Source organism: Diprion similis, chromosome 8 (assembly GCF_021155765.1).
Source record: "Diprion similis isolate iyDipSimi1 chromosome 8, iyDipSimi1.1, whole genome shotgun sequence".
NCBI classification, from domain to species: Eukaryota; Metazoa; Arthropoda; class Insecta; order Hymenoptera; family Diprionidae; genus Diprion; species Diprion similis.
In genome coordinates this window covers 1,372,226-1,397,088 of record NC_060112.1, presented here as the reverse complement: position 1 = coordinate 1,397,088, position 24,863 = coordinate 1,372,226, and the positions used below count along the sequence as shown (strand labels likewise).

At 37.0% G+C, this 24,863-nt stretch overlaps 3 protein-coding genes and 1 long non-coding RNA gene across 7 annotated transcripts; 2 read left to right on the top strand and 2 right to left on the bottom strand.

Moving 5' to 3' along the window:
• Positions 1-9,326: 9,326 nt before the first annotated feature.
• LOC124408633 (delta-1-pyrroline-5-carboxylate dehydrogenase, mitochondrial) lies at positions 9,327-13,808 on the bottom strand. Its single transcript, XM_046885716.1, has 7 exons — positions 13,349-13,808; positions 11,888-12,101; positions 11,313-11,747; positions 10,755-11,165; positions 10,382-10,560; positions 10,107-10,295; positions 9,327-9,960 (listed from the first exon to the last, which is right to left on the bottom strand). The coding sequence occupies exons 1-7, from the start codon at positions 13,390-13,392 to the stop codon at positions 9,726-9,728; spliced, it is 1,707 nt and encodes a 568-aa protein (XP_046741672.1). The 5' UTR covers positions 13,393-13,808; the 3' UTR covers positions 9,327-9,725.
• LOC124408635 lies at positions 12,093-13,533 on the top strand. Its single transcript, XR_006929453.1, has 2 exons — positions 12,093-12,459; positions 12,759-13,533. It is a non-coding gene; the product is annotated as an uncharacterized LOC124408635 (long non-coding RNA).
• A 644-nt stretch (positions 13,809-14,452) lies between the features above and the next one.
• LOC124408632 (probable ATP-dependent RNA helicase DDX23) lies at positions 14,453-18,267 on the bottom strand. Of its 2 annotated transcripts, XM_046885715.1 has the most exons (11): positions 18,118-18,267; positions 17,654-17,927; positions 17,281-17,593; positions 16,810-17,142; positions 16,293-16,715; positions 16,028-16,154; positions 15,810-15,933; positions 15,616-15,731; positions 15,240-15,500; positions 14,979-15,153; positions 14,453-14,895 (listed from the first exon to the last, which is right to left on the bottom strand). In XM_046885715.1, exons 2-11 carry the CDS (start codon positions 17,910-17,912, stop codon positions 14,672-14,674), a joined length of 2,355 nt encoding a protein of 784 aa, XP_046741671.1. In that variant the 5' UTR covers positions 17,913-17,927; positions 18,118-18,267; the 3' UTR covers positions 14,453-14,671. The 2 variants fall into 2 exon arrangements, with proteins under 2 accessions (XP_046741671.1, XP_046741670.1); XM_046885714.1 differs by having other exon boundaries at positions 17,281-17,927.
• Positions 18,268-18,565: 298 nt separating this feature from the next.
• On the top strand, positions 18,566-24,593 carry LOC124408629 (DNA-binding protein RFX7). Of its 3 annotated transcripts, XM_046885708.1 has the most exons (7): positions 18,569-18,751; positions 18,820-19,035; positions 19,614-19,868; positions 19,989-20,181; positions 20,345-20,555; positions 20,695-20,837; positions 20,975-24,593. In XM_046885708.1, the coding sequence occupies exons 2-7, from the start codon at positions 18,965-18,967 to the stop codon at positions 23,552-23,554; spliced, it is 3,453 nt and encodes a 1,150-aa protein (XP_046741664.1). In that variant the 5' UTR covers positions 18,569-18,751; positions 18,820-18,964; the 3' UTR covers positions 23,555-24,593. The 3 variants fall into 3 exon arrangements, with proteins under 3 accessions (XP_046741663.1, XP_046741664.1, XP_046741665.1); XM_046885707.1 differs by having other exon boundaries at positions 18,566-19,035; XM_046885709.1 differs by lacking the exons at positions 18,569-18,751; positions 18,820-19,035 and having other exon boundaries at positions 19,791-19,901.
• Positions 24,594-24,863: the final 270 nt, after the last annotated feature.

Below are 24,863 nucleotides of genomic sequence, written 5' to 3'. Positions count from 1 at the left end.
ATATAAAAAAATCTAAAAACATCTTTAAAAACAAGACAGCAATTCCGAATCTCACGAGCAAGGCTAGACTAGTTGTAGTAGACAGATAAAACGAAGAACGGTAGTATGATCTAAGTAAGTAATATTTGTAATCGTACAAAACGAGCGATCGGTCATGTGTTCAAAAAAAAAAAAAAAAAAAAAAAGGAAGAAAAAAAATGATTGTAACGATAATAATAAGAAAATTAAATAGAGATACCTTTGAAGTAATAATAGAAAAAAAAAAAAAACGAATATAAAGAAGGATACAGAAAAAGCATTAAGAGGGAAAAAAAGCGATAATAAATAAATGTGTAATAAGGATATTAATTAATGGTGTAACGATAATAATAATAACAATAATAATAATTACTCATTATTACACGCATACATACATTATACACAAACACGGACAGATAATTAACAACAGACACAGATGGTGGAGTTAGTATTCGTATAACGGTTGCTCAAGGCACTGCCACATATTTTTCTTTTCCCATCATGAAGAGAATTAAAGCTGTATTTGCAGTCTAGCTGGAATTATTATTATTATTTTCAGCCCTATCCCAGGTCTTGTTGCACATCTCTCACATCACCTCACATCGAAGCGAACATGAATTTCATTATCTTATGAGTATTAATAATATTTTACAATAATTTTTGACGGTTACAGCGTTAATGATGATAATGAAGGTAATGGTAATGGTAATGATATATAAAGCCGGAAGGAATGATAGAAAAAAATAGTAAATAAACGTGCTATGTATCATCTCTTAATTCCGAGTGACTAAATTATACAATGAAATGTAGGAATGAAAGATAAGGGAAAAAGAAATAATAATTCGAAGACAGATAAACAAAAATATATACATGAATAATGAAATTACCTAAGGGGAAAAAAAAACATGAAAAAAAAACACAAAAAAAAATACCATAAAAAATGTGTCGGCTGTGAGCTTCCAAGCAAATAACAATAATTAAATTATTATAATGATATTATGAAGAAAAGTTGACCGATATTCTACTCCTAATCTCTTACGGTTATGAGAATGAATTTCTACAAACTGTATTGAGAAATTTGTTATTATCTACTATTGTCGCGTATGAACTGTTACTCTCTGTTTACGAAAAAAATGTTGAGAAAAATAACTAGTAACATAAAATATTATATGGTAAGGTAATAAATGAGTCGATCGATCGATCGATCTACTTGATGTGTAGATTCAAGCGTTTATAAGATAAGGAAAACGGGGGGAAAAAAAAAATGAAAACAATGGAAAAAAAAATAGCACTGACAACGCGACAAACGATCGATCATAATGCAACGTGTCGAAGGCCTAAAAGTCGTTAGGTCGTTTCGAAGAAATTGATAATTTGTTAAAAATAAGAGTGCCTTCTATTTGTTTTCGTGGTTGTATTGTTATACATTAGTTGCGTTACGTTCCCAAGAGACTCTAATAATGTTGTTATAGATGCGAGAAAGAAAGAGAAAAAAAAATGTTTGAATATTGTTGTTCCTCTATTTATTTATTAATTTATGGGCTGCTGTGACAGCCTAGTAATAAAAGCCCAGCGAATTTTTGGATGTATAAATTTAAAATGAAGAAAAAAAAATCAAAAAACGATAAAAGACAGAAAATTTTTGCGTTGGCAATTTGGTAATATACGATACTAAGGTGACTATGGCGGATATATAAAGTAGAATAGAATATGAGAAAACAAAATGAAGAGACAGAAGTAACGAGGAAGAATGAGTGAAATAAGAAAAAAAATGTATACATATTATATGCGTATAAAGTATAAAATATAAGTTAAACTCTATAAATTATTATTATTATTATATATTATACATTTATTCACCGAGTCATGCTAGCGTGGCGCTAAACAAACAGCAGCTCATTTCGACACCTATTTCTATATGTATAATACACACGAGAAACCCAACATACTCAGCAATATTCAAATAATATTAATTAACGATATTCAGATATATTTGCATATGTGTATCGGGGATTCCACGTCAAATCGGCAGCTCATGTCCCACACCTAGTTCGATTTTAATTTTTTTTTTTTTTTAGTATGATGTTGTTACTGATCCAAAGGGGTTTCGAAATTCTTTTCAGATTTTTTTAACCACCAGAATTTAAGAAAAATCGAGAAATCAATTCCGAAAACGCCATTTGTCAAACTCCGAAAAAATTCACAACTGATTGTATGATTCAAAATATGATTTTGAGTCACCAGAAGATAATGGGATCTAAATAGTCGCTATTTTTTTCTTCGTTTTTTTGTTGTTTTTTTTTTCAGTTTTTCCATGTCGAAATTGGAGTTGTGTTTTTATGATCCGATAATTTGCGGAAAAAAATTTAATGGCACTAACTGTATTCAGACCTTCCTGTTGGTTTTCCAAATTTCACATAAATTTAAATCCATCAATATTTGAGAATGTTATGAACGGTCAATAAAATAAAAACTTCAATACCTTCATTGAAAAACGGAAAACTTACGAAAAACATAGCCAATATTGAGATCTCATTATCGTGTGCTGTTTAAAAATCATATTTTAAATCATAGAATCGGTGTGAATTTTTTTCAGATTTATAAAAATCGTGTTGGATTTTTTTTTTTTTTTTTTTTTTTTCAAATATCACCTGTCAAAAAAATTTGTAAAAAATTCAAAACCCGTTTCGGTCGATAACAACATCATTCTAAGAAATTATCAAAATCGAAGGAGGTGCGGGATACGGTATGCTGATTTGACGTGGAATGCCACGTATGCATATCGATGAATCGCTTGATCCTGCATTCAATACAGTCTTGTTAATAACTTGTTCATTATTTTCACCCTTTTTAAAATCACGCAGACAGAATAATTATAAATGAAAGCAGCATAACGTGATCCTAAATATGATTTCACAGAACGCAGAGGCCAACTCGTTTAGAACTCAACCGGGCAAACGAAATGCTGTTCTGATGCGACTACTAAATTGCATTTTTCGCTGTCAGGTTTGAAGTTGAATTCTGAATACGGGCTCAGTCGAGGCAATATAAAGTATATTTGTGCGTGTGCGTGTAGGTGTGCACACACATATATGTATATATACAGACACACACACAAATATACATATATAAATACGCGTCATGGTATACATATTATATTAAGATAAAAATATAGTACTATATATACATCATATATTGTAGCGTAGCTGCGGTAAAACAAAATAATATAATATACAATATAATAATGAATAAAAGACGTATATGTACTATAAGCTATATATATATATATATATATATATATATATATATATATATATATATATATACATATATACATACACGCCCACGTACATGAATGCAAGGCATTTTGAAGACTGCCATTGTTGAATATTTTGCGAATGCACTCTGAATAGATCAAAATGACATTCAGAAATCCTAGCATATATCTGTTCTCTGCTTCTATTTTCTGACTAACAAATCATCGGTGATTTTATTTTACATCTCATGTGACGAATTTCCCAAATTATTGAGACACATCGCATAACTCTTATAAATACGGACGTTTAATAGGATTCTCAGATGATTGTAATTTCAGATTCTAGCTGAAAGGAAATTATCTATATATGTATAAAAAAAAATATATAAATAAAAAAAAATAAAAAACGGCCTAATTCACAAAGGTTGGAGAAATCGTTGAATGCAGTCCTCTTATGATGTGACGAGGATTCTCTATGCGAATAGCCTCTTCTTAAAGCAGTCCTATTTATTGTTCGTTGTTATTGCAAGGATGATATTTTCTGTTTACAACGAATCATGACCCCTACTTGATATTAAAAACATGGTTCATGTTCTAGAAGGGATAGTAGTAATGCTATAGGTATCTTCTCTTTAAAATGCCTTGTGTTTAAGAATAAATTCATGTAATAACATAAAACAAAATAAATTATATACAATGATTCATAAAAGAAGAAAAAAATGACATTTAGAATGCATCACGAAGCATGTATAATATACATACATATATTATACACATATTATATTGGATAACAGAATGAGAAACGAACCATTATTGTAAAGTGATACACGAATACATTATAAATTATATGCATATAATGCCTAAAATAGACTTCGCAACTATATACATATGCGTATGTATATATGTTACCATACATGATCATATTTATATATTATGTATGAAAAGAGAACTTGAAAACAGGAAAATAAAATGAACAATCGATACTAGAATTATATGCATAAAATAGTGTACACAATACACATATCCATACGCATAATAAACTTTAGCAGGCAAAAACAAACTCGGTGAACAAGATATGTTAAAGACGCTGTAAAACTGCATTGCGTATGGTAAAAATAAACATGTAGGAAATTAATTTACATGTGTCTTATCAAAATTATCCCATTCTCGTCAAAAAAAAATCTCTCCTATCACGTGCACTTTTTCAGACCACAGTTTTACGCGGGAACGCGTATGGATATTTTTCATGAAATTCCGAAATTTCAGTTGGGGTTTTATCAAGGTTTTTTTGTACCGAGCGAAACATTTTTTATCACAGAAAGTGTTACGAAGTTTTACCAAATAAGATCTATTTAAAAGTAATGGTCTTCTATATTTTATGGGGGAAAACTTCTTTTGTCTTGCCATTTCCTTTGCTATACATATATCTGTTGAAAATTAAAAGTCACATGTCATTTAAGCTGAAGAAAAACAATGAAGTCCAAACGATAATTTTATATAAAGTTATTAATATATATTATTGCATAAATTATTTCCTCGAATTCTAACAAAAGCTACAGAAAACACTGGCACATTACCTCAAATTGCTTTAGCATTTTGTGTATTTGTGTGCATTTTACTGCCCGAAACGCATTAAAAAAAAATTAAAACATGCACATATACTAGGGTGCTTCGTTTGAGACGACGGTTTTTTTCCACTCCTGTCCTAAAATTTTATCGAACATGTGGAAATAAAAATTCCCTGAAAGTTATAGCTCTCATTTCACTTAGCCTGAAAAGATTCACCATCTAAAATACATGTAAATTGAGAATTTTTTTTTCCAAATTCTATATCTTTGTGGCATTGTATACTATCATATAGAACCAGATCGTAATATGCACAGAATTAAACGATCTAGAAAAGTGTTCATTGCGACGTAAGTATAACATACAGCCTGTTTCATTCCAAGTGTCGAGAATAGGAGGAGCTTAGTCGGAGCTAAACTACGCCCCGTCAGCCAATCAACAACTAGGAAAATATCGACAGTCGGAATACAACGACAATAGACAATACATCATCTTAGCGTAGGAAGAAAATGTCAACAACGGCTAATCCGATTGTTATTCATTCACAGGTATTTATTGAGTTCAATGCTCTCTCGCGTTTGTTAGGGGCGTAGTTTCGCTCCGACTAAGCTCCTCCTATTCTCGACACTTGGAATGAAACAGGCTGTATACACTGGTGAGTTGGTACAAATCACTAAAGTTGATTTTTATCCAAAAATTTGCCGAAAATAAGTAAATGACAAATTTGTAGGAAATTAAAGGGCATAGCCGAATAAGCATGCCAAAAGTGCCCTTTCACCAAATGGATTCTTTTGATGACCAACTGTTTCCTCTTCGTAAATGTCTGACCCATACCAAATTTTAGCCTTCTACCTCCATTTTGTTCGAAGTTATCGCAAAAAACGTGATTTTCAGCCGTTTTGCGATAACTCCGCTATTTTTCTTATTACAGTATAAACATCTGCAATTATGGGATTTTTCGTGATTTTTTCAAATTTTTACGTTTGGTGCGTCATTGTCAAAAAAATCAAAAACTGACATTCTTAACTATTTTATGGGCACGACTTCAAGATAAGGGCACAGCTAGATAGGCCGGTCAAAAGTGCCTTTTCACCACACGATTCGCGGACTAAATTTCGTTCCGAAGCAAGTGAAATACATATTTTCACATGAAAGTTGATGACCCCTTCTTCTCGTTTTTTTTTCGATGCGACACCTATCATTAGAAAAAATCGGCCAGAATAAAAATGTTCCTGTTTGTGGAAAAAGTGAATGAGTGAATGGAATTGTGCATACGTGATTCACTAATTTTACAAAACCACACTATGCAAATCGGCATAGCAAATGCCTCTAGAGGGCGATAGCCATGATGGCGTTCGCCATGATTTTCTGGAGGAAAATTGGTCGAAGTGTAGCTCCTCCAGATGGATGAGTTTCTGAAGGAGAATTGGTCAAATTGCAGCTCCTCCAGATAGATGATTTACTGGAGGAAAATTGGTCAAAGTGTAGCTCCTCCAGATAGCATGTCGAACGCCATCATGGCTATCGCCCTCCAAGGGCATGTGCTATGCCGATTTGCATAGTGTGGTTTTGTAAAATTAGTGAATCACGTATTCACAATTCCATTCACTCATTCACTTTTTCCACAAACAGGAACATTTTTATTCTGGCCGATTTTTTCTAATGATAGGTGTCGCATCGAAAAAAAAAACGAGAAGAAGGGGTCATCAACTTTCATGTGAAAATATGTATTTCACTTGCTTCGGAACGAAATTTAGTCCGCGAATCGTGTGGTGAAAAGGCACTTTTGACCGGCCTATCTAGCTGTGCCCTTATCTTGAAGTCGTGCCCATAAAATAGTTAAGAATGTCAGTTTTTGATTTTTTTGACAATGACGCACCAAACGTAAAAATTTGAAAAAATCACGAAAAATCCATGGTTTTATTTCACGCAACATGTATGTAAAATTGATTATCCATTTTATGTATTTGTCGTAGAGCAATAAAAGCTTTGACATACAATCACCACTCATTTTCTAATATTTTAGCAATATTTAACCAATAATAATATTGTTGTATTTGGGATAACAGCATTTTTATCATTGTTCTCGGACCGAGAGACAAGGCGAGGGAATGATTTTTGGAGTAATAAATTGACCAAATTCTTTTCCGTATGACGATATCTCGGTTTTTGTTTTTAACAATCTTATATTGACAATAACTTGCATATTGATAGAAATGTTACATCGATAATAAATGCATGTGACTCTCAGCACTACTGTGCGTCAGGACTTAAATTTCGGAATTTGATGTGACACAAGTCTATGTGATTGTGGAAATTCTTTTGCTCCTTGATATTGTACTCCTTTTCTAGATTATAAGTTTCGAATATCATGTTAGAAAGACATTTTATTGGGTGACGTAGGATCCGATTGTGAGTAAATTGATTTTAGTCTTCTTGCAAATCTGCCAAAATTTCACGATACAGACCCAAAGGGTTGGCCTTCCTTTTTTGCGACTTTTGGAACTAAAATTCTATTCATCTCAGAATCAATTTGCTAGATTCCAGAATATTTAGACCACCAAGAAACAAAAAATGGTATCTCGAACATCGTAGGATCAGCAGCCGAGAAATTACGAAAAAAAATTTTCGCTCTATCGCTGTAACTCTTGATTCGTTTCTCGCAGCGTATTCAGACACGACTTTGACGAATCGATTCCAGCATTATTCAAAACCGTCAAATAATTCAGCGAAAATCTAGAGGTTAGCCTCACTTTTTTCAGCAAACAATCTCGTCTCAGAATCGATTTGCCTTATCCTTTTCAGACTAATTAAAACCCGAGAAACGTGTATCGTAAACGTATAATTGTAAAATTTATAGCCGAGTTATAGAAAATATAAGAAGTACGCTCGGCGAGCGTGATCCAGGTGCAGCTGCGGCTCCTGTCGAGATGAGCCGCGCGTGTCCCTAATATATTCCGTCATCGGAATCATCATCACTCCGCTTCGAGACACAAAAACAGCCATTTATGGACCGGCTAATTGGATGACTACCAGTGTGTATCAATAATTTCATTCAACCCTTGAAACGCGTTTTCCTCGAACCTACGTTTTTCGGCAGCCATTGCACGTGCACAACTCTTCAGATGATAAACGGTACCAATCTCGCGATTGATAACACCGGTACACAAAGAAAAAAAAGTGCTCTGTACCAAAGAATAGACCTATGAATATTTATGTATTTTGACATGTTGAATCCGAATCCGGGGTTAAAAATGACTCCACCCTTAAAAATGGAAAATTTGCCATAAAGGGGATCAGCATTAGGAAACCGACTGAAAATGAATGTAATATCTAATCTGTATGTAATTAGATGCGCTGACTCCAGTTTTTTTTTTTTACTTTTTAATATTAAAAAAAAGGCGTGCTTGAAGCATTCCTTACTCCGGATTCGGTCTTAGTGCGTCATTTTACATAAAGATTGGATCTTGCAGGAATTTTCAGTCGGCTTCCTAATGTTGATACCCTTGATGGTGAATTTTCCGTTTTTAAGGGTGGCTTTTTAATGTTTAAAAAAATGATGTGTCTAAAATCATTTTTAACCTCGGAATCGTATTCAGCACGTCAAAATAAATAGAAATTCATGGGTCTAGTCTTTGGTACAGACCACGTTTTTTTGTGTGCATGCCGATGTAATCAAAGTCAGTTCCCCTACTACATTTTGATGAGTCTGATCGAAAGCTCTTGCGATCAGCAGAGATCCGCGCAACGTTTATTCAGAGATCTATTAATAATAAACACGTTAGCCTGATTAGTCATTGTTGATACTTCTTCCCTGTGACAAAAAATTGAGTATCCTTCTCTCGTCACGATCACAGATTGACGCAATTGCTCTGACCGTCGATTAGCTGAAGGGATATGCCTTCGTGTCGACTAAGACCCTCCCACTCTCGATACTCACCCTATATATTATAACAATGAATGTAGGCATGAGCAAATAAAATATACAATAATTATTGCAGTCATTATAGTTAATCGTTTTTACACTTTATTGCTATTTTACAAATAGAATAAATAACATCCGAACATTAGCCACTACATCAGCATTATACGGTGCATATCGTAATATACACACATGTAAGTATATACATATATATATATGTATGCATACATATACTTTGTTGTTACTATTATCCATATTCAGTTCACGATTACAAAATTGTAATAAATCTCTTCAACTCTGATATATCCAAGTATCCATTGAAAAAATATCTAATCAACTTCTCTGCCATAACTTGAATAATTCAAATATGACAACTTTACATAATAAATTACGACGAAACAATCATGAATACAAATTGATATGCTCGTAGAATACTAAGAATGAAATACCAACTTTATCTCGCACCGTATCGTAAACATTTAAGACTATTCATTCGTATTGTCCTAAGACATGATGATGATATTAATCTTTGATGAAAATATTAAGAATATATTCGTTCTTAATATAGTGACGTGGTAGTCTTTGTTTAAGCATCTATGTTTGCTACAGCAACCTGAGCCATCAATTCAAGGATCTTTTTTTTCGAGAGAAAAAAGAAATTGGAAAATAATTTTCTAAGATAAACCTTGAATCCTCTTGAGATTCGATAGATAAGTAGAACAGCGTTTTATTTATATTCAAATTGGACTAGGAAATTGTGTTTTTGCGTTAAATCTTGTACACAACGCATTGTTGTTTTTTGTCAAAATTTACCTTTTATCAACTCAGAATTAAACGCGCTCCCTAATCGTCATCATGGTCAATTTTTAATACTATCCTGGCTTCCTTCCACATCACAGGAATAACGGTCGATTCTTAATAAACGATCCGTTATACGCTTCTTATTATGCCTTGAACACGCATCTAAGATCGCATATAGTTGTAGTCGTAGGTCGTCTGAGGCACGAACGTTTCCTTTATGGCCTGCGGAGAAGCCCAACGTAGGGCGTAATGAGGCCCGCCAGCTTTGTCATTTGTACCAGACATCCGACTTCCGCCGAACGGTTGCTGACCTACCACAGATCCTGTCGATTTGTCGTTTATGTAGAAGTTTCCTGCCGTATACTTTAGTTCGTCTAAAGCATATCGAGCCCACTTTCTGCAAACATTGATCTACGATTGGAATATGTTACGGGAGAAAGCTCGATAACTGACACAGTGATCGGGGGATTAGAATGTTGTGCAAGATTACTGATTTCAGTATTACACAATATCCAAAAAAAAACCTGCCCAAACATCACTCACAGGTCTTTGGAAAATATTGCTCCTGTCAGTGCATACGGTGTTGAAGTCTCAATCAATTTCAGGGTTGTCTCAAGATCCGCATCTTTGTATACGTAAATTGTTAGAACAGGGCCGAAGATTTCCTCAGTCATCAGCTTGTCCTTAGGATCCTTAGACACAATGATCGTTGGTTGGACAAAGTAACCTTGTCTGAAAATAATGAGAACAATGATGCATCTGGGTGGAACATAATAATAACGGTGAAAACGATCAAATATCTGGCAATAACAACTTACGAATCATCATAAGTACCACCTCCAATTATTTCGGTGGTATTTGAGGATTTCGCATGCTCGATGTAAGAAGTTATTCTCTTAAATGCATTTTTGTCTATTACAGCCGAGGTAAACGAAGTGAAGTCTTGAACGTCCCCAATTTTCAATTTGTCACGGGTTTCGAGAAGACCTTCCTTGATCTAGATATGTTCAATACTTTCGTAAGAGATAATGTACATAATAATCTAACGTAGCATCACAAATATAATAAATTACAATTTAAGTACTAAAATCCTCAAAAGATCAGAGTATAAAATAATGATCTGCAAAATGTTTGAATCCAAACATGTAATTGAATTAATAATAAGTAAAGAATTATACTTTGATATCTCACCTTTCCCCATAGAGATTGAGGAACATACATCCTACTACATGCCGAACACTTCTGTCCGTTATATTCAAATGCGCTTTTGATAGTGCCATTAACGACGGTGGTAATATCAGCGCTTGGGTGAACAAAGTGATAGTTTTTTCCACCGCATTCACCGATCATTTTTGGATAATTCTTATATTTGTTTATGTTATTTCCGACCTGGGTCCAAAGCCTGTTGAATGTCGGCACGGAGCCAGTGAAATTAATACCGGAAAGGTATGGGGACGCAGTTATCGTATCTCCAAATACCGGGCCATCGCACGGAATGAAATTTACAACTCCTGGAGGCACCCCAGCTTCTTTGCAGATCTTGAATATCCACCAATTGGAGAGTAGCGCAGTGTCGGATGGCTTCCACAAAACGCCATTACCCTAAGCAAAGAATAGAATAATTGGAAAACATGTATTTCTCTTAAGAATATGCCAACAGCTATTTCCAATGGAGTTCACTCGTATTTACACTATTTGTGACGTGAAACGCCATCTTTTATGGGATTGGACCAAAATAAAAATGCTTACCATAAGTGCCGGTGTGTAACTAAGATTACCCCCAATAGCGGTGAAGTTGAAGGGAGAAATTGCAGCGACGAATCCATCCATACCTCTATACCTCATTGAGTTCAGAGTTTCCTTGGGATCTGGTGAAATCGGTTTGTACTTTATAGCCTCTTTGGCAAAGTATCCATTTATTTTAAAGAAGTCTATCAGCTCAGCGCTGCTGTCAATTTCGGCTTGGATAACGGTTTTGCTCTGTCCAAGCATAGTAGCTGCATTTAAATTCTGTCTGTACTTATTCTGCATTAGTTCGGCAGCCTTTAGCCAAATTTCAAGCCGTTTTTCAATTGGACATCTTTCCCATTCCCGCTGAGTTTTCACAGCCACATCGATCGCTTTCTGGACCAGCTCAGGAGTCGCGTAATAGAACTTAGCTATTTTGTGCTTGTGATCATGAGGCTGAAAACCCAAAATGACAATTGATTTCGTAACTTCTTCTAATATGAAAATATTCCAAACTTCATAGATGATGTAATTACATTCAATACAATATTGTATTAGACATTAAACAAAGTTTGATTGGTACTCCTCTTACTCACCATGACTTGATACTTGTAATTATCAGTCCTAAATTCCTCTGAGCCGATGACAATGGGGACATCTTCAACTTCGCTGCTCATAACCTTCAGAGCAGCCTGGAGATTTGCCCGCTCTTTACTGTTTTTTTCATATCCAAGGACAGGTTCATTCTCCAATGGGAATTCCGGGGGACATACCACCGGCACGACACTCGACAATGACCGTATTCCAGCTCTAAGAAGAAACAGTAAAATAATGAGATCGAGCCATTTGAAAATGGGTAAAAACAGCGAGAAATATCTTCCAAAATCAATTATCCATCAAAGCTGTCACTGTCTATTACATCAACCTTATACGTGAATATGTGCTTAATACAATGAAACTGTTTACAGTGCATACTACTTGAACTACTTGAACTTTGATACATGGAGTTTCAAGATAGCAATGAGTTTTATCTGCCAACCATTGCGGGCTTATCAATCGGCTTTGACTGTTCATTAGTAGAATTTCACACTTTGGAGACCACTGCCGAATGCTCAAGCTGCTGCTACTCTCTCAATAAATTTCACAGACATGATATTGGATAGAACAGGTGAGCTATAAATTCTTCACTTAAGTTCAAATTACTTTAAAAAACAATATTTAGAAAAACCTCAAGGATAAATTTTCCAAATAAGACTTGAAAATAAATTGCTCGATAAGTATTCATATAGGATATTCTACCTACAAAGAATTTGGAATGAAAAGTGCATAGTATATATATAATATGTTGGTAATATGGCAAATAAAATGAACAATAATCCTTTACAGATTCAAAATTATAAGAGTAATCAGAAGAAAAATATGTATATTTGATATATTTTAAAATAGTGCGTTGCAAATTATTTGCAGATGCAGCAAGTGTGGGTTGCAGCATTGGATGCATCAGTGTTTATCTTGGTAGCTGGTACGTGGTATTTTAAAACGCTTCAGCATATGTGTGTCAGCAGAACCAGTGTACCAAGCTGTGTAATGTATTTACAACAGGCATTGCATAACTAGCCTTTTTAACACCTGAGGATCAAGTTATCATGGTGATGGGAAATCTGCATTTATGATAGCCAAAGTATGGTATGGTTAGTAAAATTTAAAAAGAATAAATAAAGCATAACAAAAAAGGGACAGTAATCAGTCGTAGTGAAATAGCATCGGTATTTCACGGTATTATCTGAATATGTGCAATCGGGCTACATCTATTACACTTCAAGCCAATTATGCACTTCTGCATGCATATACCTATACCTATGCATGTAGTACGCATGTACGTGCGAATGTATAAGCTATGGGTAAATCGAATGCAGGTACCGAACAGGTATGTGAGTGTGACGGCATTGAAACAATCGAGAATATACCGACGACGAACCTGAATTGATAAGAATTGCTAAACGGGCTATCGATAGTTCAAATTTCTTTTGCTATTTTTTGTAATAGTTAAGACTCACTTTTGTCCGCCGGAGATGACAGCTTGTCGACATACGCTTAGCATTGTTACGTGTTATGCCTTTATACCCCACCCAAGGATGTAGGATTTTCTGTGGCTGGTGGCACAAGTGTTGGTGCTGGGATTATATATCTGTATCTTCGTCCGGATGTCGCGGAACTGTTGAGTCGGCTCTAGACCATCAAATGAATGGCTAACCAACTACCGCCGAATCCTCTGCACTCTCCTATAATGTATATCGAAATTCTTGGTACTTGGTAGCGCACCGCGCAGGCGGGGTATAACGAAAAGCCTTCCCCCTCCAAAATGCACCTTTCACGATTGTCACGATCAACAATATTTTCCGTCCTTACAGTTTATATTTAGGACGTTTTGGTCCCTCCTCGCCCCTCGAGTAATTTTCCTGAAGGCTACGTGATCATAGTCAGGTTATATCTATGTACTACAATTCAATTCACGTGAACGTATGTACGCCAAAAAAAGAATATACCATAGAAAAACAGGCCGTTGGCTTTGTGGCAATAATTTCTTAAATATATATTTTTTTTTTTACAGAATTACGATCGTTCAGGAACTTTAATTTTATTCTGCATTTGTAACGATCAAAGGATGCATATACTATGTTTGACATTGCAGCATATCGGGTGGAGGGATTGGGGTTTAGCGCTTTAGAGATTTTCAGGAGATAAATATAGAATGAGAAATTCATCGAATTTAAGTTTTTGTTCAAGGACGCTTGTCCGTCGGATGCAGTCAGTTGATCGGTTGAAAATTGTCCATTACCTACCCGATCCACCTTCACAGAAAGAAATTTAAAAAGTGGTTTCAACCTATGTGTGTAGCAGTATTGTGGTCGGTAACTTTCATCTGTTTCACGCACGGTCTTCTGTACACGTATATCATTATTAGTTCAGTATTACATATATGATTAGTTCTCAAGCCATTAAATTGATGGCGGCTGATGCGCGGAAAAATTCAAACGTGTTTGATCATTTTTTCGTGGATAGGCAGTCCAACGCTGGAACTGCTGGAATGTCTTTGTAAAAAGCCGGCAAATATCGGTTGGCTGCAGCTTTAGATGTTGATTGTTTAATGATTAAATAAATCCCTGTAGAAGTACGGAACATCACCCGTGGAAACTAGTTCATGAACCAATGTAACTTCAAACGAATACAGTGAAATATCTACATATATATCACATACATTATATCTATTGAAAATATTCACATGAAACAAGGTTTATTGTAAAATATTATTGACGGACTCAATTATATGAAAAAGATTGAATCGAATAGTAAACATTAAAGAACAAAAAGCAATACATTTAAGCAAATATTTTCTCCTCCCGTCTCTTCTTGGTCACCACAGTACCAGGCTTATGCTGAGCGTCCGGATGGTTGAGTAGTTCCGGTGGGCATGTAGAGATAGGACTGCCCAGGATTGTTTGTTTCAAATCGTAGAACAAGTGACTGTCATCCTTTGTGCAGAAAGATATGGCAAGACCGGCTTTTCCTGCACGTCCGGTTCTACCGATACGATGAGTGTAATCTGGAGAAAAAATGAGAGGTCGTTAACGATGTTAAAAATTTGTAATTTTCATAAAAAGGATTTGGTAATATATAATAATTTACCTTCGATCGTTTTAGCCATGTCGTAATTTATAACCATTGATACATCTTTGATGTCGATACCACGACCAGCGACATCTGTGGCAACTAAAATATCCTTGCTGCCACCTTTGAGAGATGCAAGGGCGTATTCTCTTTGTTCCTGACCTTTGCCACCATGCAAAGTACAGGCGTTGTACTGTGAACAAAAAATATTGTATAATGAAAGTATTCTATTAAACATTTTTTTGTACACATGTAGTATGGGTTTCCAGTTTCCCTTACCCCGAGTTTCTCAAGTCCTCTCGCCAGAACGTCCGCACCCTTCTTTTGGTTTACAAATATAATGACAGGCGGCTCGACACCACGGCTCAGTATTTCCATCAGCTTTCTTCTCTTGTCGGCCTCTCCCATTATATGAACTATTTGCTCTGTTCTTTCCGTTGGTTTTCCAACACTGCCGATATAGACGACGGCAGGTCTCCTAAGATACGTTCTGGCAAGTCGTTCAACAGCTGCGGGCATTGTAGCCGTGAACATGACAGTCTGAAAAATGAAAGTTTTCGTAATCTATAATTTCTTTTCCAGCAATGATAAAAATCTAAAAGACTGATTCTAGTTATTATCAAAGGAAGGGAATTGAAAAATATTTGCCACCCACCTGTCGGTATTTTTTCTTGGTATTGTAATTGGCCAACAATTTTTCTTCGTTCTCAGCATCTTCGTTATCTGGTTTCAAATTTGTCACCGGCATGTATTCTAGGATCTTTTGAACGTCTGAGTAGGACAAAAAAGACAAGGTAAGTATGTATTTTATATTCCTTTTGGAGTTAAGCAGAGTCGATTTTTGCTTACCTGGTTCAAATCCCATGTCTATCATTCTGTCAGCTTCGTCGAGAACGATGTATGTGCACTGATTCAAAACTAAATATCGATTCTCCAAAACATCTATCAATCTACCAGGGGTAGCGATGACTATCTGAAACAGTGTAATATCAAAAGACGAGTTAATTACAAGTTAAAAATTAGCTTTAATTTTCATAAACAGGCAAAAACGTTTTATTTTATTATACCTCACAACCCATTCGAAGTCTGAACCCTTGCTCTTCTCTTGATAGACCACCAACAACAACGACAACCCTGATACCAAGAGGTTGTCCAAATTTGTTGGTTTCCTCTTCAATCTGCTGCGCCAATTCACTATGGGATTTATACAAGTTGGATCATATTCGCGAATAATTTAACAACAGCCACCGATCTACTTAACTTACCGAACAAAAATATTTATCATCAAAAACTACTGTTGAAAAAAGGCATTTACTCTGTCGTTTAACTTACCGAGTTGGGGCTAGAATTATGCTGTAAGGTCCTTGGTCGGCTTCTTCGAGTCTCTCAATTTTCGGAAGGCTTGTGATCCAAAGGAGCAGGGGTATTAGGAAAGCCAAGGTTTTACCAGACCCAGTTTCCGCAACACCAATAATGTCTCTATTTTGTAGCCCGATAGGAATAGCCTGTCTTTGAATTGGCGTGAGGTCTTTGTAGCCAACTTTGTCAATGATGTCCAAAATTTCTTTCGGAAAACCAGACTCTTTCCAAGATCGTATGGGATCAGGAATGCGGCCACCTTTTATCGTTATATTATAATCCTCACGAAATATTCGCCAATCTCTCTCTGTCATTTCCTCAATTGATTTTTCAGACCAGTGACGATCATCCCATTTTTGCTTCTCTTCCTTCTTCTTCACTTTCTTCAGCCGCATTCTTAAAGAGCACAAATAAGTGAATTATTCATTTTTAAATAAAAAGAATTAGCTACTTTATAAATTTTGTAAGTATAATATAACTAGCATCTTACTTTTCTTGTTCTTTTTCAGCATCAGTACGTCTTTTCTCCAACAATTCACCATAGAATTTGCTTTGATCTCGTTTCTGCGCCTTTATATCAATACCAGCAAGATTTCCTCGACCAAAAAATTGCACCTGGTGACGTTCCTTGTATATGTTATTATAATCCACCGAAGTATCTTCGGAAATGTCCCAATCAAACACAAACTTTCGATCGTTTAACCTTCTCACTCTACGTTTCTTTTTAATCAATCCCAAGTAGCGTTCTTTGATTGCCTCTACCTCCTTTTCTTTGTCTTTGTCTTTGACCTCATCATCTCTGGATCGTGCTGCCTCTCTACGCCTGAAAATGATTTATATCAGACATTGTAGTGTATATCGAATATCGTAGCGTATATCAAACATTGTAGTGAATATCACAACACAACTTTAATAAAATTCACAGTCTACTGAAATAAGATGACTATGAAGCTGTCCTTACTTGTCTCGATCATCCCATTCACGGTCCCTATCTTTGCCAGAGCTAGGACCATCGTTTTTGAAAGAATTTTTCCTTTCTTCTTCCTGTCGTTTCCTAATGGCATCAACTTCCTCCTGCCTTTTTTTTAGAGCTAGTGCAGCACGCTCTTCTTTACTCAAAAACTTTGGCTTAGCCCTTGCTTCTTCTGCAGCCTTCTTTTTTGCCAGCAACTCCTCTAAGCTGAGAGGCTCAGCCTTGGCAGGCAACTTTGGTTTCTCCTCTGTTTCATCCTCGCTTTTTTTAACATCACTTCTGCTTTCCTTTCTAGCATCATCTTCCACAAAAAATATCAAACTGAGTTCACGTTTCTTCTCATCTTTACCTCGATCCTTACCATCTTTACGTTCCTTCGACTTCTCTCTCTCCCTGGACCGCTCTCGTTCTCTCGTTCTGTCTGGATCTCTGTCCCGAGATCTGTCTCGCTCGCGTGAACGATCTCGAGACTTTGAACGCTTCCTGTCCTTCTTCCGATCCTTGGATCGACTTCTCGATCTCCGTCGTTCTCTAGTTTCTCGTCGGTCCCGTTCTCTCTCACGTTCTCTATCCCTTTCTCTAGATCTACTCCGCCTGACAGGTTTTTTCTCGTGAACCATGGCAGAGAACTCACCCTAAAAGAATGTTCAAAGGCAATAACTAAGACAATATTATTATTGGCCCAGATTGTTTTATACGTCAATTTGGTGAACAAGTGGAGAGAAGAAAACTGTTCATAACCTGTCTACTGTCACCATTGCCGCTTAGGTGCGCAGATACACATTAATTGTACTTTGAATCGTGAAGAAAGTATGAAAGAAATACCTTGTTCCTTGGGTTGGAATGATCAGAGACAGTTATCGCACATGAAACAACTTTCTTTATTTCATCGTGAAATTGTAAAGCAGATATTTAACCTAATCAATGAATAAATAAAACAACGTTTACTCGGTTTACTCGACGTCCTGGAGCACAGAATAAATAATCGTAGAAAGAAGATGAACGCGATATACCCTTAGAGCCCTTAGAGTAGTCGGTGCGTTCCGAAATTAGCTGGCAGCGCCAAAAATTCCCTAGAACAGAGGCAGAGCTATTCACTAACTAGGGAGTGCGAAAGAGATAAAAGATTGTTGCCAGCACGGGAGTCAATATCGGAACGCACCCAGTGTATGCTCCAAGGCCGAGGACTTACCTCTCAAAATATATCCATAGAGCATAAAACGTTGCATAGAGCGCTAAGTGAGAATGGCCGGTTATCTAGAGGCGAGTCTCCTCTCGGGTGGAGGAAGCAACGATCACGGGTTAAAGTTAGCAGTAAATCGCAGCTGACTGTGACAAAATGGTAGGGCATTCTCGGTTAACGAGAGGTGATCAAATTGTATATATTACCGCGTAAGGAACAATGAACGTTGATAGCCATGGTCAAGTACAACAGCCGGCATTAAAAAGCTCGAAATCTGTAAATATAGTAGATGATAGCTTGATCGGCAGTAAGAAAATAAAACGAGAAAGACCTGACGTTTACAGTGACAATGGGGGGCAGCCGCCGATCGGTGACAGTAGTGGCTCTCAACAGAACAGAATATTCAGCTACAACAATGCCTCCTCCGCATGCGTTAACAATGGTCCTCATCAAGCCGGTGAACTCGTCAAAGATATTCTCGCCGGGAAAATGACAAGCATCGCCCACAGTCCCATCGATAAACATGATAAAATTAAACAAATGCTAGAAGATGCCATCAGGTCAGTTTCATTCGAACATTTCAAATATTTCTCTCCATCCACTCCCCGCCTATGCCGGTATTACTTATACGTTCCGTAATTTTTATCAACACGGTGTGCCGGTGTATGTATGCTTATACAATTTCCAGCATATTCTCGCTGTATCGATCAATCGTTATTTCCATTTTTTGTTCACCTGAATCCCGATTCTTTGACAAATTTCGATTTATTACACCGAATTATTTACTCAATTGAATAACTCATCATCGCCCTCTGTCATTACGTTCTTCCCTTACAGACGATTTTCATATCACTTATCAATATTTTGGGCCGAGAAATGCATTCCTGTAATATTTTCAATCAATGTTATTTGCTTTTTTAACTAACTTTTACTTTGGAAAAAAATCAATGGCAATTCATGAAGCAAATTTATAAATACAATTATGTACAGTATTCATTCATGTATGGATAGGTATGTGTGTACACATACACACACGCACGCACATGTGCATTAGAAAATTATTTGTTGTGTTGCATGTGTCAGAAAAAAACTTACTCCTCATCTTGTGTACTCATAGTTTTATTTATCTATCCAACAGCGACGACTCGAAATGTAGAGTACAAGGAATTTACTTACAAGTAGAACAATTGCGGATAGAGGAAAAACTCCTGTTGTACTTGAAACTACCTGCTTCATTGACCAAGTCTGGCGAGAATGTGGATCCTTTGAGGCAGCCTTTAAATCCACTAGGAAACCGTTATGAAATTCACCAGACCATAATGTGGATAAAAACTCATCTTGAAGAAGACCCAGATGTCTCTTTACCCAAGCAAGAAGTTTACGACGAGTACAAGTGGGTCCCTAGTTGAATATTTTTTGGAGTGCAGTTAAGCCCTAATTTTTGTTCAAAGGACGACTGGTAATTGCGAAGAATAAGCTGTAATAAACTGATCCGCACTACCTGTTATTTTAGCATGTTCTGCATAAAGAATTCTATGAAGCCTTTATCTACCGCTGACTTTGGAAAAGTCATGAAACAAGTTTACCCCCGAGTCAGGCCACGGCGCCTCGGAACACGTGGTAACTCTCGTTACTGTTACGCAGGAATGAGGAAGAAGATTAAACTGGATCCGCCGATGCTGCCTCCTATAACCGGAGAACAGCCGGTGAATTAGCTATATAATATATATACACAGATTTGGATAATGCATTACTTCTTAGGGGGAAAAAAAAAAAAAGAAAGTATAGCATTACAAAAAGCGTAATCTCATATGTATTCAGTTCTCCATTCTTCAAAATTCACTAACATCACTCCTGTTTCTCACTTAGCTCGAGGAGGAAGATGAGATCACCGAAGAGATGCTGGGTGCTGCTTCAACGCTGATAAGGGAATGGGCGGAGAGTTTACTTGGCTCGAAGTTCCCTTCGCTGAGTGCTTTAGCTCGGCATCTGGTGAACAATCTTTGCGTAGACACACGGTCACTCGCCGCAGTATGCATTTTGTGTGCTGCCCCTGATCCCCAGCCTGTAGGTAACAAAGGTTAGTCTAGAACTATCTAGCGATACGGACATATTTTAGGTATCTTGAATAGTGTTCGTTTTTCTGAAACACATGTGAAGCAAGAAGCAACAGAAATCCCAATTTTACAAATTAATGCAAATTCGTTTCAATTTGACAGAAGCTCCGTCACCGTCACCAACAATATTGAGCAGTGACAAACCGGGAAAACTTAGGGAAGCACAGTTGCAGCTACAACGGAAATTGCAACTTCGTGAGCATATAAGGGAGCAAAAACATCGTAATCATGACGCAATTACGCAGGTAATGTGAACTGATGATGACACTATCCATGAATTTGCCGGCTTAAATAATGCAAGAAATGAACCCAAATGTTGACATGTATAAGTTGAGCGCAAGTGTTTTGTCGATAGTAAAAATAATTTTCGACTGAATTTCAGAACCAGAACAAAGAGAAGACTGTAGATATTAAGGGAGCAGGGGGAAAGAGCGGCAAGAAGAGTAAAGCGAGTCAGTCATTACAAGGTACAGGAGGAGGTCCGTTAGCGGTACGAACCATACCAACCAAGTGTAATTTATCTGTTGTAACGACGAGTCGGCACAAAAAGGTTCTTAAATCATCTAGCAACAACTACGCGTGCAACAGCATCTCCCTGCAATCTAACTGTGATAATATAGTGGTAAAAACGAGCGAAGTTGCGTCTCGTAACAATGAGGCAAAGGCGGTTGCTACTAGTACAGCAATATCGTCAAAGGATCCTAAAATAAGAAATCCTCGGAAGCGTGCCAATTTGAACGTAGGATCTATCAAATCTGAATCAGTTGTAGAAAAGCAACCAAAATTATTAAACTCACCGGATAACGTACAAACGGCGAATGACAACCAGCTGCCAAGACTTGCATCGATTCAGAGGACTGGTAGTAGGAAATCCGCGGTGTCTACAAACAGCGTGAAATTGACAAAATTCAAAGTGATACAGGCTTTTAATCAGCCTGAGCAAAACTGTGATATCCAATCTTCTAATCGGTCTAACAATTGCGCCAAGCTGAACGGCTGCCAGAATGTCTCCGATACAACTAACGTCTCAACAAGAGTTAACAAACAGGCTCAGCAATTACAAGAGAGTTCTAAAACTTTGAATAAAACCAGCAAAACCTGCACCCTCGACTCCGATGCTCTAGACGACTATTTAAACGGAGGAAATAACTCTCAAGAGCAGGAAGAAGAGCTTTTACAGTATTTTCAACAGAGTAGCTCCTCCAGCTCTGACACGGAGGTAAACAGCTTATCGACGGATGTCGATCTTGTATCAAGATCTGACAAAGTTTCCCAGTTACGATTAATCCTCCAGCAAAATTTGAAAGTTAACGCAACTGGGCATCCAGCAGCGGAAGATCCCATCACCGCTCTCAGTCCAGGAATAAACTTGGTGTCGGAAAAAACTGGCATCGCTTCTAAATCCAATGCAATATTGTCTTCGCTCCTCAACTATCCAAGCCAATCGGGCACCAGGCGTCGAGTAAGTTTTGAAACGAACGTGGTGGAACACTTCCAAGATCACAGTAGCCAGGTTTCGACCGTCCCTCAAAGTCCGAACACACGCCGCAGGATATTCAACTTCACCCCAATTTCCCCTGGTCCCTTATCCCCGATCAACGGACGCGCCTCCAAGCCCAACTCCGCCAACGGAAGTCCGTTCGTCTCTCCTAGAAACACGCCCGTTCCTCGTTCGCGGAGTAACGTTCAGTCGAGTGTCTCCAGATCCCGTACCTCCCAAAAATCGTTCTCTAGATCGATGTCCTGCAGCACGCCTTACACGAACAGAAACGACACATTTGTCGTGCCTACGGAAGTAACCAGGCCCATATCAGCCTCTCAGTCACCCCCGAGTGGCAGTAAACTGAGTGACCTGCAAACGGCCGCCAACACTCTGAGCATCCTTGCTAAAGTAGACGAGCCGCAGAGACCAGCGTCTTCTAGCATTTTGCCGACCGATTTTACGCCTCAAAAACAATTGCTAATCAATTATCCGAGCCAGGAAAACCTGCAAGAAATAAAGAATTCGTATCAAAAAACCACCAAGGCACCTGACCAAGAGATAAGTGAGCTCTTTCACGACGAAAAGAACTTTACAACAGAGCAATTGTTTTACAGGTCGCAATCCGTTCCTCTGCGAAGGATGGTCAACCCCACACTCATGTCTCCGTTATCATCCCAACACTATCCGATATGTTTCCAAAGTCATAGTTTCAATCCTTCCACAAGCAGCTCTGTGGCTCCTACTCCCGTTCCCAGTGAATTCAATGACTTTGGTCCTATCGGCCACATAGATGGCGGTAGCTTTTTGCTTAATGACGCAGATGGAAACATCATGCCGAATGACGACAACTTCATAATAGGCGACAAGGATATAAGCAATGAAAATTTGACAAACATTTTCAACATTTTGGATAGCCAGAGCTCTCAGAGCCTAGAAATTTTGCCTGAGCATAACACCAGTGATGAGCCAATAGTGTCAAATAGCCTAATCCTGAATAGTTTACCGAGTACGCATTTAAACCTCAATGTTGGGGATATATTGGAATCGGAAACAGCTTTGGACTCGTCGGAATCTTCTACTTTGCAGCGAATGATGCAATCTCGATCTTATCCTAACACTCCATTGCCTATGGCTCTGTCGTACGCTTCTCCTTACGCTGACGAAATTACCAGTGGATCAAAATCGTACCCCTCAACACCGTTGCATCCCATCGAATTGAAGGAAGTATACACAGAGTCAAGCGAACCAATGCTTTCGAGTCTAAACCTAAATTCGTTGCAGCTTCATGGGGAAACGGTGAATTCTGATTCTTCGTCAAATAACGTTTGTCGCAACGTTACAGACCTGTTAGAAAGTAGCTTTCTTGCTGATAACGAAGGTGAAACTGACAGCCTAGATCCGTTGGGTAATTTCGACGGCCTGCAAGACGTCGACTCGTTGGCACCCCTCTTCAACGATGTATCAGAGACAAACCACTGAAGCGAATAAATCGTCAAGTGTTATCTGAATATTAAGTATGTTTCTTAATATTTGCGAATGCGTGCATATATTTACATAAAAATAGGTGCAAAGATCTCACGAGTATAATGGAAGTACGAAGATGCCGTCAACTCGAAATTTCAATTAGCAAATTCAACCGTCGTATACACACACACAATCTAGAATATAAAATATTGTTTCATTTTTGGAACATTCCAAGTTCACAAGTAGCAATAGAATTGCATAATTTATAAGATATTCGATGGAATCAATTATTTGTACATACAACTATAAATCACAATCAATTTACACAGCTCGAGGCTGAAGAAATATTTACTTTTTTTTTTCGTTCATATTTCTGGAAGTGAAATAGAATGGTCAGAAATTTTAGAGCCTGCAGAGTGCTTAGACAAAGTAATATACATACAAAGTTTTATGTAGACCTGGAATCGTCACAATTTTGTGTCTTAATAAGCACTGCCTAATATAGTGATATACTAATAACTGTCGAGAATAGTTCATATTATCCAACTATGAATATACCATAGCAATCCGATAATTTTTATCTTTTAGCCAAACGTTTGGTACTGTATACGTAGTAAACAGAACCAAAAAATCACACGACAAGAGTAAAAACTAAAAGGAAAAATAAAGAGCGAATAGTTATTTTATTTCATTCCGTAGCATGAAACTATTCTTATTTTCCAGATAGTAGGAAGAGTGCATAGCAATAAAAATGTGAATGCCGTTATAACGGATCGTTTAACGCAATTTTCATAAATAATTAATTTACATAGTTTGTATTCAGACGAGATATTAACTGCCCACAGAGTAGTACAAAAGTTAATGTACTATAATTCAAGAGGTTTGCAGGTTTCACAGTGCTCAAGCCAGGTAATTTTAGGGAAAACAGGGGAAAGCTTTGTGAAAATAAGGGGGTATTAGGGTTCCAATACTTTTTTCATAATACTGACATAATAGAGCAAAATTAGACGCACACTAGGGTGTCCGTTATTTTGGTCGTTGTGGAAATTTTTCGATGGCACTCCAAAAATATGTTCATACTAAAAAAATCCCCTGTATGTATTAAAATTTTCCGGATAATACTGAAAACGTACGAGAGGGGGATTTTGAATGTAAAATACATTGAAACTTTCAATGTTTTTTAAATTTTTTTTTATACACTAAAATAGAGTGAAAATATCAACTTAATGCTTGAGAACAATGTTTATATTTCTAACTAAATGTAGGAATAAATTAATTTGGAATTGTATTCCGTGGATAACGACCTCAATTAAGCTGTACAAAT